The following is a 12775-nucleotide window of genomic DNA, read 5'->3' as shown; positions in this document are numbered from 1 at the left end:
CCTGCCAGTGTTTATCTTCACACCCCAGCAAACCAACCTGCTCACAATCACTCATTATACACTGTACTTCTGCTTATCTGCAGCCTGATTCCTTCCTGTGAGAGGGGTTGGGTGTGAATGAATGTCCTCTCCACACACCCCACACACACACACACTCTCCACATGAGCACAGACTGCGAGTGTTGGTGAAGAATCTACTGTGATCCTGGCCTTACCTGATAATAATAATGCTTGCATTTGATCAAGTGCCTTATCATGTCATTGAGACATCTCAAAGCGCTTCACAGGATATACTGTGAAGTGTAGTGACTGTGCATTTTATGGGTGAAAGGCTCACATAAGTCACTATACTTTACAATGTATCCTGTGAAGGGCTTTGAGATGTCTCAACGATGTGATTAGGCGCTATATCAAATGGAAGGATTATTATTATTTTCATTCTGCTCACACGCTCACTCCCTCACACACATTCACTCACACACGGGTACATACACTCACATTCAATTGTACTCACACATACACAGACTCATTTAGGAAATATCTTGATGCTGTAATGGAAGACTTTAGGGTTGGCATTCTGGCACAATGTTTGTTTATTCTATTCTGGTTGCCAAGCGATGGTTTAAGGGGAATTATTTAGAGCAAGTTTAGATATGTTCATCTTTCTTTCTCTTAACTTGTGTTCACTCTAAACTGGGAGTGTGGACGCACAGTGTAGAGGAGCGTTACTGTGTCTCTAACCCTGACCTGGGAGTGTGGACGCACAGTGTAGAGGAGCGTTACTGTGTCTCTAACCCTGACCTGGGAGTGTGGACACACAGTGTAGAGGAGCTTTACTGTGTCTCTAACCCTGACCTGGGAGTGTGGACGCACAGTGTAGAGGAGCGTTACTGTGTCTCTAACCCTGACCTGGGAGTGTGGACGCACAGTGTAGAGGAGCGTTACTGTGTCTCTAACCCTGACCTGGGAGTGTGGACGCACAGTGTAGAGGAGCTTTACTGTGTCTCTAACCCTGACCTGGGATGGACAGTGTGGAGGAAGCTTTACACTGTGTCTTCTTTACAGTTTTCCTAAATCATTGGGCTCCAAACTGGACCATGTACTGTGGAGTAACCGATGGTTTGTACAGGGTTAACGTTACCTGTATAAAAAACAAACCTCCTATTTTGCACTTTTTTAAAATCCATAAACATTTTGCAGTGTAACCCCCCCACGTGTTCACCACTTTCCCTCTCACATTCCAGGTTTTTTCCTGGTTCTGTAATTTCTAAAAATGAGGTTACAGCGACGGGAATAAAATACGGGAACTAACAGACAATAGAGGGTTTATTAGCCGGTGAGCAGGCCCTAGGCTTCCTGCTGAAGGTAATGATTTTCCCACCGTTTGACCCGACTGATGGACAGCCGCCACTTGGAGTGGCTTACGGCTTCCACCGCGGCCTCCATCAGGGCCTTGACGTTGATGCACCGGTAGCCCGTTACCGTGGGGACGGCACTGATGGTGAACTGTTTCCGGTTATTTATTATAGTCCATTTGAGGGTAGCCCAGGCAGCCTCCAGGGGGCTGAGGTGAGGGTGATGAGAGGGCAGCCACAGCAGCTGGTGCCCATAGGAGTTGGCAATCTGGGGGCAATATGTGATGGTGGGGGTTGGCTGTGGTGGGCAGCCCTGGCCGTCCCCTGGTGGGTGTTGAGGCAGCTCGAGTGAGGCTGTGGCCAGATGGTTCCTCTTCGTGCCCAGGGACGGCAGCCGTTGGTTTGTCCTGACGACGACAGCACATCTCCCGTACGAGCTCCTGAGCGCATGGCAAAACTCCGGGAAGAGCCGTTCACCGGCATTCCCTACCGTCTCCGGCACAGGCCACAGCTCCTGGCATCCGAAGAAGACTCGGTAGTTCCACGGTACCCAGCCCCTCATCCCCCCGGCGTGTACCAGCATCAAGCCCTGCTCGGCCGGACCCCTGGAGCTGGCCGGCTGGGGCGACACGTCACCTATCAGCAGGCTCTCGGGGAGGGGGGTTTCCCCCAGGTACACGGTGTAGAGACCTTCGCTTTGCAGAGCTCGCAGTGTCCTGATGTACTGCAGACACTGCCTCCGCCCGGGGCTGATCACGTCACTCACACAAACCTTGGCTCTCAGGAGGTTGATGAAAATACGCATATTCTCCACATCCCCTGGGCTGCCTCTCGGCCGCAGCGGGGCTCAGGCTCTCTGTGACGTCACAGTGGCCAGAACGCTTGGCGTGTCCTGACCTCAAGCCCCTCGTCGCTGGGACCTTTGACCTCACACACAATCGTTGTCTGGATTAAATTGCGGTTTCACCTGGTGACCGTTTGTGGGACGTTGTGGTGCGAAAACTGACGACACATTTGCCTACAAACAATAAGACACCGCGAGAGGTAGGAATTTCCTGTGAAGAGCTTGATCTTGTTAACGTATAGAAAATGAAAGATCATTCAGTTACGCTCAAACCTTCATGAGACCAAACATTCCCTGCTTTCAGCCACTACAGTACTGCCCCCACTCTCTGGCACCCTCTGCCCAAATCCCTGCACCTCGTCCTCTTTGCCCATCTTCAGATCACACCTGAAGACTTTCTTCGACCGCAAATCCATTCATCCATCTCCCCTTTCTCCCCGGCTTGGCACTCGAACCTCACCATTGTTGCACTCTCCGGGATGCTGCCCTGCGTGAAGGCCGCTGCTTAAACACAAGTCGTTGCTGTAAATCGAGGAGGTTAAAAAGTCAATGAGGTGAAACCCGCAGTCACACAGAGCCCACACACAGCACGTCTGGTATTATACGTTTAATGTTCACTCCTTGTAAGAAACACGTCTTGTCCAGCACTCACACCCACACTGCACACACTACAGTGCTGTGCTAACTGGCTTAGTGTACAAAAGCACTTAGAAAACAACATCTGGCAAAAACTATGTACAGGTTTTTTCTCCCCATCACACACACACACAAATTGAAAGAAAATCCGATAAAAGGGCTTTTGTTTCATGTGGCGAAGAAATCTATTGGGGTAAAACATCAGGGATCTGAGATTCCTAGGTTCTTAGCCTTAGGACCATCGTCTTTAACATGAAGCTCACGAGAGGACAATTCTTCCCTTCGGCCTTCAAGTCGTTTTGAAGGGAAACCAGAAGGTCAGTCTCCAGGGGAAGAATTTTCCCACAAATCTTGAATTTGAAGTCAATGGGCTTAAGGCTGAGAACAGGAGCTGCACCCAGACATACATCATAGCCACAGAGGCCATGGACTCCCACTGTCCTCACATAGAATGGCACCTCCCGGGATACATTTAGTACATATTGCTCTCCATCCAATTCGGGAGCGTGGCTGACGCCAGGCCACCCGTTACAAAGTGCAAAGCTTGCCGTGTGCGTGCGTGCGCCACACGCAAAAAATAAAACCGGCTGTGGGCAGTGCTGCCACACAAATATTTATACTATTGATCGTGTGGGAAATAATCCACTATCCCTAGTTTTGTTAAAAAGTGTCTTTGCTTTCTCCTCCACACACACTCAGGTCATACAGACACACAAGAGACAGAAGAAAACACACACAGACTCAGTCAGTCAGTCGTACACATACACACAGACATACAATATAAACGGTTTAACAATAGCTTTCTAAAATTGCAAACGGAGACAATGATGTGCTGGCCTCCAGCTAAGGCAGGCGGAGCGGAGGGCGGGGGATGATGGGTGGGGGGGGGGGCGGAGAATACGAGGGGATAGTGGGGGGGAGTGCACAAGCCCACAGCACTGCCCCTTTCCCCCTGACCGTCGCTCACCGAGTCACCTCTGACCATTCACCACCGCGTCGAAGGTCAACTGCCAGGGAGGAGGGATTGCCGGGGGACTGACACGGGGAACGATAACGATGGGTGGGAGGGGGATAGTGGGGGGGGGTACACAAGCCCACAGCAATGCTCGCTTCCCCTGGTGAAAGCCTAGTCTAGTCACACGAGAATCAACATACAAAGTGCAAGGCCACATTCAGGTTGAAAGCTGTAATTAACGGCCGGCTCAAGGGGCGGGAAGGTTTAAACTCAGAACCAGCGCAGGACCAAGCTACAGCCCTGGGCTCCTTCACAGCCACAGCGTACTCTCCAGTCAGTGCCAGGGCTCCCTGCCCCCACCGCCCCCCGGGGGGGCGATGTCCTGTGTCTAGCTGCACAGTAAGGGGGGTCTCTGCTCTGGTGAAGGGGGGTTGAAGGCCTCGGCCCCAGCCGTGGGGGGGAAGAAGCTGCCGCCAGCGCCAGCCTCCTGTGCCAACTCCAGAAGCGTAGGCAGCATGTCCACCCCCTCCTCCTCCTCCTCTTCCTCTCTCGGGTACGAGCCATCCGTCCGCTCCCCGCTCTCTGGAAAAGACAGCGAGTTCTCAGTGTGTGCCCACCACAGCCCTGCAAACAGCCTCCCCCACCCACCCCTCCCCCACAAAGCTCCCGCATGCAAACCTCCTCAACACACAGGAGGATAACAATAATAATCCTCACATTTGACACGAGGGCCTTATCACGTCATTGAGGCATCTCAAAGCGCTTCACAGGATATACTGTAAAGTGGAGTGACTGTGTATTTTGTGGGCAACGCACAGCGACGTCCCACAAACAATCGTGGATTGAGTGATCAATAGGTAAACAGAAGCATGTGTGAGGAGTAAGGAAACTTGCCTAAGGTTTGCTATGCCCAGAATCAAACCTGGGTCCTCTTGCTTGCGAGGTGAACACTCTAACCACTGCACTAATGTCTCTGCGCGGCTCCCGGTAGCTTCCCCTTGTGCTCTGCACATCCCCGGGGAGCGCTCACACAGCTCACCTTGCTCAGCCGGGGGCAGGGCACCCTCGTGTCCCACTCGCTGGCTCAACTCCCACTCCCCAGCCATCGCCTGCAACACACAAACCCCAACCGGACATTACTGATCCCCACAACTTGGTCCTTACATCCCCACCCACTCCCTCCCTCCTGGCAATCAGGACTTCACAATGTGATATTATCAGTAACAGCTCGGTCCAGTTACAAAGATAGAGAGACAGAGACAGACAGAGAGCGACTGAGAGAAAGAAATTGAGAGACAGAGAGAGGCCAGAATAATACCAAGACTAAAAGAGATAAATTATGAGAGAGACACAGAAGCAGAGACACCAAATTATCAGACAGCGAACAACTGCAGAGGAGTAACTGAATAACTACAATTCGCACCTCCTGGGTGTGGGCTCCCACGTCAGCGTAGGCAGTTACTGACCCTCCACTGGACGGACTGAAGAGCTGCAAGAACAGGCAGGAGAAACCATCACACAATGTGTCACAGTCAGTCTGTCTCAGTCACTCACTCACCCGCTCGCCTGGAGGGGCAGGGGTTTGCGGGTTCAAGCCTCACATCAGGACTTCGATCTCATAGTTTAACGGCTTACACATTCTGAGTTAATATATAACTGACTGATTCAAAGCAGAACTGGTCACTTCAATCCACGACTGTTTGTGGGACGCTGCTGTGCACAATGATTATTATTATTATTATTATAAATAGGTACGAAGCATTAAATGTAAGACTGAGATTCTATAATAATAATACTTGCACTTGATACAGCGCTTTATCACATCTTCTCAAAGCGCTTCACAGAATAGACTGTAAAGTGAATTGACTGTATATTTGTGGGCAAAACGCAGCAGCCATTTGCGCACAGCAGCGTCCCACAAACAGTCGTGGATTGAAATGACCAATTTACTATTGTTTTTTCTTCTTCAGGGATTATTATCAGGTGTGTGGAGTAAGGAAACTTGCTCAAGGCGAATACTCTAACCACTGAGCTTCCCGTGTCCTGTCGTTAGTTTGTAAACTAGGAGTGAATCTAAACTCAGTCCCCACAATCTCCTAATTTTAACCGGTTAATGGAATTTAACAATCTGGTTTTTTAAAAAAAAAAACTGATTTGCGTAATAGCCATAAAAGAAATGTGACCAAAGTGTCCTCAGTGATACAGAGACGTTTTCCTTTTCAGACACATGGGTCAGACAGGTAATCTGGATAGATTTCTTATTGCAAAAGGGATTAAGGGATATGGGGATAAGGCAGCGTCAGGTTATTAGCTGGAGTTAGATTAGAAGATCAGCCACGATTGAATGTCGGGGCGGAGGCTCGAAGGCTCTTACATGTTATGTTAGAGGAGAGTGCCCTCTATTGGCTGCCGCAACAACATCAACAACAACAACTTGCATTTATACAGCGACCTTCACTTGGGGTAGTGTCCCTCAACACTTAACTCATTGAATAGAACACATTTTTAACAGAAAAATTAACACTGTTCACTGAAAGAAACTAAGTAAGTTATCATGCTCCGAAAAGGGAAGAATAATTTGCCGACGTGACCAACCCTCCGAAAAATGAAAATACGAAGAGAAACTCCCTTCTCTTTTCCAACAAACGGCTTCAGGAGTAAAAAGACCAGCCCCCCCACGGTGCCCACTCACCTCTCTGAGTAAGTCCAGGTTGATGTTGAGTTGAGCGTTGCTGAGAGAGGAGTGGATCTGGGCCAGGCTGCTGTCAATCATGTCTGGATGGTCCATGAGCTCACTCCTGCCGGAGAGACGGGAAATGGCGAGATTCCATTTTCTACATGAGGAAAAGGTTTGTACACGGACTGGAGCGTCAGCCTGGCCCGGGAGCTCAACTTCCATACGCGGGGTTTGAACCCACAATCCTCCGAGCACGAGCGACCCAGCCAGGCTGACACAAGAGTTTGTCTGTAAACAACTCTCCCCGCCGCGCTATATCACACAGTGAGTGCCCTCGGCTACCATTCCAAGGCAAAGGTGGGGGTGCGGGTAGGAGGGCGAGGCTAGTGACTCAGACCAGTCAGGAGGGAGGGGCTGTTTCTCACCTGTCGGACATCTCCTCATCGCTCATGTGGCAGCTGTCGTGAAGGAAAGCATCGTACAGGTCGTGTGAAGTGAAGGTGGGGCCTCCAGCACCAGGTGCCAGCGATGGAGTCTCTATGTCGCCGCTGAACAGCGTCTCGGCTGCACTTGGCTCAAAGCTGCCGGGACAGAGACACGGAGGCAATGGCCAATTAGTGCAGACGGTGACCTCAGCCTCAGCCCCCCATCCCATCCTCACCCTGGCCCCATCCTGCCCTACCCCCACCCCTGCCCTGCGGAGCAGTGACATTACCTGGGCAGCTCCCCCAGAGCCTGGTCAGTGTCCAGGTCGGTGATGTCAGAGATGATGACTCGGCCTGGATACACGCTGCTTTTCTCACATGTTTCACATTTCTGAGGAAAGAAAATATGTCAGATCCACCGAATGCTCCAGAGTCCGGGCAAGGCGTGAGGACACCCCACCCCACCGACAGTGAGAGGCCAATGTGCTTAAATTAACCTCCCACCTGAACAGCCAGTCAGGAGCTCTGTTTAATGTCTGAATTTAACGATGGCACCTCCGACAAAGCAGCGCTCCCCCCAGCACTGCAGTGGAGTGTGTGTGTGCGCGTCAGTCAGTCAGTCAGTCAAACCCTCAGCCCGGCCCAGTCCTGCTGATCTGCCAGCAGTGCCTTTCACTTGCACGTGGGGTGGGGTCTTACCGGAATGCCGTGTACAGCTGTGGGGTCCTGGCTGGCGTCCATGGTGATTGGCCGGCTGTACTTGGCGTAGGAGTGCGTCCCCCCTGAGGTGCTGATCATCAGAGGCCTGCGGACAAGGTCACAGCGACTCGCTGAGTGCTTTCCGGAATCAACCACTTACCCCCGAGGTCCGGCTGTACACTTGCAGAAAATCTCCCGTACACACGAAGACTGTGACATTTGTTTAGTTAAAGTGGATCACACAAACCCAGACAGAATGAACCACTATCAACATCTCCATTATTGTAACAAGCGACTAACGGGATGGTAGACGGTGAACAAGATGGACCTGGGCCTTTTATTCGTCTAGCAATTCCTAGGTTCCTATGTTCAACCATGGCAAGCAATCACAATACATAAATGTGGTAAAGAGACACACAGACACAACGACAGAGACACACACCCACACGCACACGCTCACACCCACAACACCCTCACACACTGACACACAGACACCCTCACACCCAAAGAAAGTGAGCATAATTGTGTCACAGTGAATACAATCATCAGAAGGTGAGACTCACATCTTCCTCTTGATGCCAGCCACGCTGTTTGACTGCACCATGGTGGCGATGAAATGGACGATCTGTCGGGAAAGAACCTCTTATTGCAGTTCAACAGAACCTCAGTACAGGGAAAACAACACCCGACAGGGGTGGGGATGAGGTGGGGGGGGGAATTGGAATGATGGCCGGGAGGGGGGGAGAATTGGGAAGATGGCCGGAGAGGGGTGGTGGGGAAGAGGGGGATCAGTACCTTGCGGATGACCTGATGCTGCTGCAGCTGTTTCTGTTTCAGGGATGAGATCTCATTCCAAAGAGCTTCATTTTCTCTACAGAGAGAACACGGAGAGAGATTTATCAGCAGTTTTATTAGACCAATTCCCCAGGTCATCGCTCAGTTTACCCCCTTCCCCTGCATCCAGTCCCTACTCACTCACTGATAGCATCGCTCAACCCATATCCCGCATCCCCTCCCCCCTCCACACATACACACACAGCCTCTCCCACTCCACACCCCCAACCCCCATGCACATCTCACCCCCCCCCTCCGAAACAAACACACACACAAAACCTTTTAATAGCCAGAATCCTGTTGTCGGTCAGGTCTTGTTTCCCTTTCATCTGACGGACTTCAGACAGGATCTTTGACACTTCCTGTTGTTTTAGTTTGACATCGTCCGTTCGGCTCACCGACACCTTGAAAACGAGAATATCACCCATCAGCCTGTGTCACACACACATGACTTAATGAGACAGACACTCCCAAACAGGGACCCCCCCACCACCGAGACATGGACATGCCCCCAGAGACAGGGACACCCTCCGTACCTTCCTCTTGATGTTCTCCAGCAGAGGGGCTTCGCCCTGTCTGAAATACGGATGCTGGAACTCGATGACATCATCAAGGTCCCGAGGCAGCCGTCCGTCCACAAGCACCACTTTGTGAAAGCCGTCTGCGGGGAACAAGGAAACACGCTAACCGGGGTCGCCTCACACGTGTCATGGGAGGTGCACATCGCGTTAGACACGCTATCCTTCTGCCAGACTGCCCGGGGGGGGCAACAGCTCTGGGGAACATTTACTGCAGCATCCCATCGCACGCACCCCATTGTGTGTATTATAGACAAAGTTGGGCTGCAGGTTTCCGGTAACACAGCGCCCAGCACTGGCACTTACACATGTTGAGCTGGCGGATGAAGCTGGGCATGTTGCTGTGCTTGAAGTAGAGCGGCAGGATCTCTTTGGCAAACCTCCCCTCATTGGACACCTGGAAACAGGTCCCATTCTGCAGATATATACAGAGAGGAGAGCCTGTCACAGCTGAGAGCCAGTCACCCCCATTCCCACCAAGAGGCAGTCATCACTGCGAACCATACTGCCTGAACACTAAAGATCCCATGGCGCTGTTTAAAAATACAAGGGAGTTTCTCTTTCTTTCTTGGTGTTCTGGTCATCAATCCCACAAATAAAATTGGTCACTCCCTTCATGTCTGTTTGTGGGGCATTGCTGTGTGCAAATTGGCTGCTGTGTTTCCCTATAAAATACAGCCACTACATCTTACATACAAAAAATCTGGTTTTAACATCCACTTGAGCAGGCAGACCTTGGTTTAACATCCCACGTGAAGGACAATATTCGGAAAATGCAACACTTCCCTAGCTCTGCCCGAGAGTGTCAACTTGACCCAACAAGATCAAAGTCCCAAAGTGGGGCCTGAACCCCCAGCCTCCTGAGCTGAGTGTGTGGCTGACTGAGCCAGGGGTGCAACTCATACAATCATTTCACCTCAAATGATTTTCCTTCAAAATAATTCTGGGCAAAGGCTACAGGGATTAACCATTACTTATGTATGAAGCATGTGTTTGTGTGTGGGGTGTGTGAGGGATGTGCGTGTGAGGGGTATGTGTGTATGAGGAGGGGGGGTGTGAGGGGTATGTGTGTATGAGGGGTGTGTGTGTGAGGCGTATATGTGTATGAGGGGTGTGTGTGTGAGGGGTATGTGTGTGTGAGGGTGTGTGTGTGAGGGATATGTATGTGGGGGGTGTATGTGAGGGGTATGTGTGTATGAAGGGGGGTTGAGGGATATGTGTGTATGAGGGGGGGTGAGGGCTATGTGTGTATGAGGCGGGGTGAGGGGTATGTGTGTATGAGGGGGGAGTGAGGGGTATGTGTGTATGAGGGGGGGTGAGGGGTATGTGTGTATGAGGGTGGGGTGAGGGGTATGTGTGTATGAGGGGGGGTGAGAGGTATGAGGGGGGGTGAGGGGTATGTGTGTATGAGGGGGGGTGAGGGGTATGTGTGTATGGGGGTATGAGGGGGGTGAGGGGTATGTGTGTATGGGGGGTGAGGGGTAGTGAGGGGGGTGAGGGGTATGTGTGTATGGGGGGGTGAGGGGTATGAGGGGGGGTGAGGGGTATGTGTGTATGGGGGGTGAGGGGTATGTGTGTATGGGGGTATGAGGGGGGTGAGGGGTATGAGGGGGGTGAGGGGTATGAGGGGGGTGAGGGGTATGTGTGTATGGGGGGGTATGTGTGTATGGGGGGGTGAGGGGTATGAGGGGGGGTGAGGGGTATGAGGGGGGTGAGGGGTATGTGTGTATGGGGGGGTGAGGGGTATGAGGGGGGGTGAGGGGTATGGGGGGTGAGGGGTATGTGTGTATGGGGGGGTGAGGGGTATGAGGGGGGTGAGGGGTATGAGGGGGGGTGAGGGGTATGTGTGTATGGGGGGTGAGGGGTATGGGGGGTGAGGGGTATGAGGGGGGGTGAGGGGTATGAGGGGGGTGAGGGCTATGTGTGTATGGGGGGTGAGGGGTATGGGGGGGGGGGTATGTGTGTATGAGGGGGGTGAGGGGTATGGGGGGGTGAGGGGTATGAGGGGGGGTGAAGGGTATGTGTGTATGGGGGGGTGAGGGGTATGGGGGGGTGAGGGGTATGTGTGTATGGGGGGGTGAGGGGTATGAGGGGGGTGAGGGGTATGAGGGGGGGTGAGGGCTATGTGTGTATGGGGGGGTGAGGGGGTATGGGGGGTGAGGGGTATGTGTGTATGAGGGGGGGTGAGGGGTATGGGGGGTGAGGGGTATGAGGGGGGGTGAGGGGTATGTGTGTATGGGGGGGTGAGGGGTATGGGGGGGTGAGGGGTATGTGTGTATGGGGGGGTGTTTGAGGTGGCTATGAGGAGATTTTGTGAATGGGGGGTGAGGGGGCGGGGCAAACCGAGTCACGTGTCGCCCAGTGAAACAGTAACAAACTTGGCGGCCAATCACATCGCTCGCTCCCGTTTATAAAGTGCGACACTGACCCCTCCCCTCAGCACCAGACACCCCGGGAAAGGGGGCAACGCAGTTCTTACCCCCTCTCCCCCCACAACCCTCCCCGGGCAGCCCCCCCCCCCCCCCCCACCCCGGTTTCACACCCACAGCGCAGCCTCACAGCAATCCCCGCCGCGCCCTCCCTCCGGCATTCCCACTACAAAACAGGGAATGCTTCTCTCTGTCCTGTTGCTGTATCTTTCTTTGGGCAAAATTGCTGCACCCCGCGCCCCCCCCCCCCCCCCCACCACCACCGGGTGCGCGCAGCTTAAAGGAGGGACCCCCTTCCCTCTCCAATTAGGGTGTGTGTGTGGGGGGGGTATAAATACCAGGACCCCGCGACCCCCCCCCCCCCCCTCCCACCCAGCGTTGCGCACCCGCTGGCTCGCTCACCCGGCTCCAGGAGACCAGCTGGTCTGTCCCCGAATCCTCCAGCAGCGCCCACAGCTTGCTGAGGAAGGCAGGCACGCTGCTGTTCTGCTTCATTGCTGATTGGAACGATTGGGGTACAGGGGGCGGGAGGGGGGGAGAGAGAGAGAGGGACGGAAAAAAAATCTGAATTTAAATTCTCTTCAAAAATAAAAAGCCAGTGACTCCCCTGCCCTGCCCTGCCCGCCCTGCCCTGCCTGCCCTGCCCTGCCCTGCCCGCCCTGCCCTGCAGTGGTGGCGAGGCAGTCCGCTATTGCCTTGTTTACTGCTGCTCTCTGTCTGTGTCTAAGTTTCCATGCTGGACTCAGCGTGGGGGCGGGGCGAGGCTGCCTGTCAGTCACCCCGGGGAGGGGGGCGGGGCGTCATCCACCTCGGGGGGGGGGAGCGACTTCAACCACTCAGAGGCAAGAGACCTTTGTCACTCCGTTGCCGTGGCTGCGGCTGCTCCAATGGGAGCGGAGGAGGGGCGGGGCCTGGGCGGATCCTCAGCCCGTGTTTGTTTTGCCCGCGTGCCCCCCGCGGCGCCTGCGCACTGCAGCCAGCTGTCAACACGTGCTCTGATTAAAGGGGGGGAAGGCTTTGCCCCTCACTTTGCCTTATACTCTGCGAAGCGCTTTGAGACGTCTCGAAGACGTGATGATGTTATTGTTAAACCCCGACGGTCCCGGGATCCCTTACTGTGAAGCGCTCAGAGGCGCCGCCCGGCGTGGAGGGCGCTATGTAAACCCAAGTTGTCGTTGTTGTCGAAACCCGAGCGGCAGAAAACTGGCAGTTCATTGCGAGACGCGGAGGGCAGTGGTTTGCACGGCCCCCAACGCCTTTCATCCCACGCGAGCAGCGCTGATCACGAGCACGCTGCCTCCACCAGCTCAGCCGCGTCTTCATTATCAACACCGTGAGCTCGG

The 12775-nt window shown here is 53.5% G+C and overlaps 2 protein-coding genes across 3 annotated transcripts; both read right to left on the bottom strand.

The window, feature by feature from the left end:
* Positions 1 to 1343: 1343 nt before the first annotated feature.
* Positions 1344 to 2334, bottom strand: LOC103179188 (protein FAM243-like). The gene has a single exon (XM_007894321.1). The coding sequence runs from the start codon at positions 2158 to 2160 to the stop codon at positions 1348 to 1350; it is 813 nt and encodes a 270-aa protein (XP_007892512.1). The 5' UTR covers positions 2161 to 2334; the 3' UTR covers positions 1344 to 1347.
* A 94-nt stretch (positions 2335 to 2428) lies between these two features.
* LOC103179186 (heat shock factor protein 2) lies at positions 2429 to 11927 on the bottom strand. Of its 2 annotated transcripts, XR_487949.2 has the most exons (14): positions 11835 to 11927; positions 9310 to 9418; positions 8962 to 9086; positions 8705 to 8829; positions 8387 to 8462; positions 8155 to 8216; positions 7592 to 7697; positions 7183 to 7283; positions 6893 to 7048; positions 6483 to 6588; positions 5214 to 5279; positions 4830 to 4899; positions 4118 to 4372; positions 2429 to 2721 (listed from the first exon to the last, which is right to left on the bottom strand). XR_487949.2 is itself a non-coding variant. In XM_007894320.2 (13 exons), exons 1-13 carry the CDS (start codon positions 11925 to 11927, stop codon positions 4179 to 4181), a joined length of 1389 nt encoding a protein of 462 aa, XP_007892511.1. In that variant the 3' UTR covers positions 3906 to 4178. The 2 variants fall into 2 exon arrangements, 1 of the variants encoding a protein (XP_007892511.1); XM_007894320.2 differs by lacking the exon at positions 2429 to 2721 and having other exon boundaries at positions 3906 to 4372.
* Positions 11928 to 12775: the final 848 nt, after the last annotated feature.

Source organism: Callorhinchus milii, unplaced genomic scaffold (genome assembly GCF_018977255.1).
Source record: "Callorhinchus milii isolate IMCB2004 unplaced genomic scaffold, IMCB_Cmil_1.0 Scaffold15, whole genome shotgun sequence".
Lineage (NCBI taxonomy): Eukaryota > Metazoa > Chordata > Chondrichthyes > Chimaeriformes > Callorhinchidae > Callorhinchus > Callorhinchus milii.
This window is presented reverse-complemented; position numbering and strand designations above follow the sequence as displayed.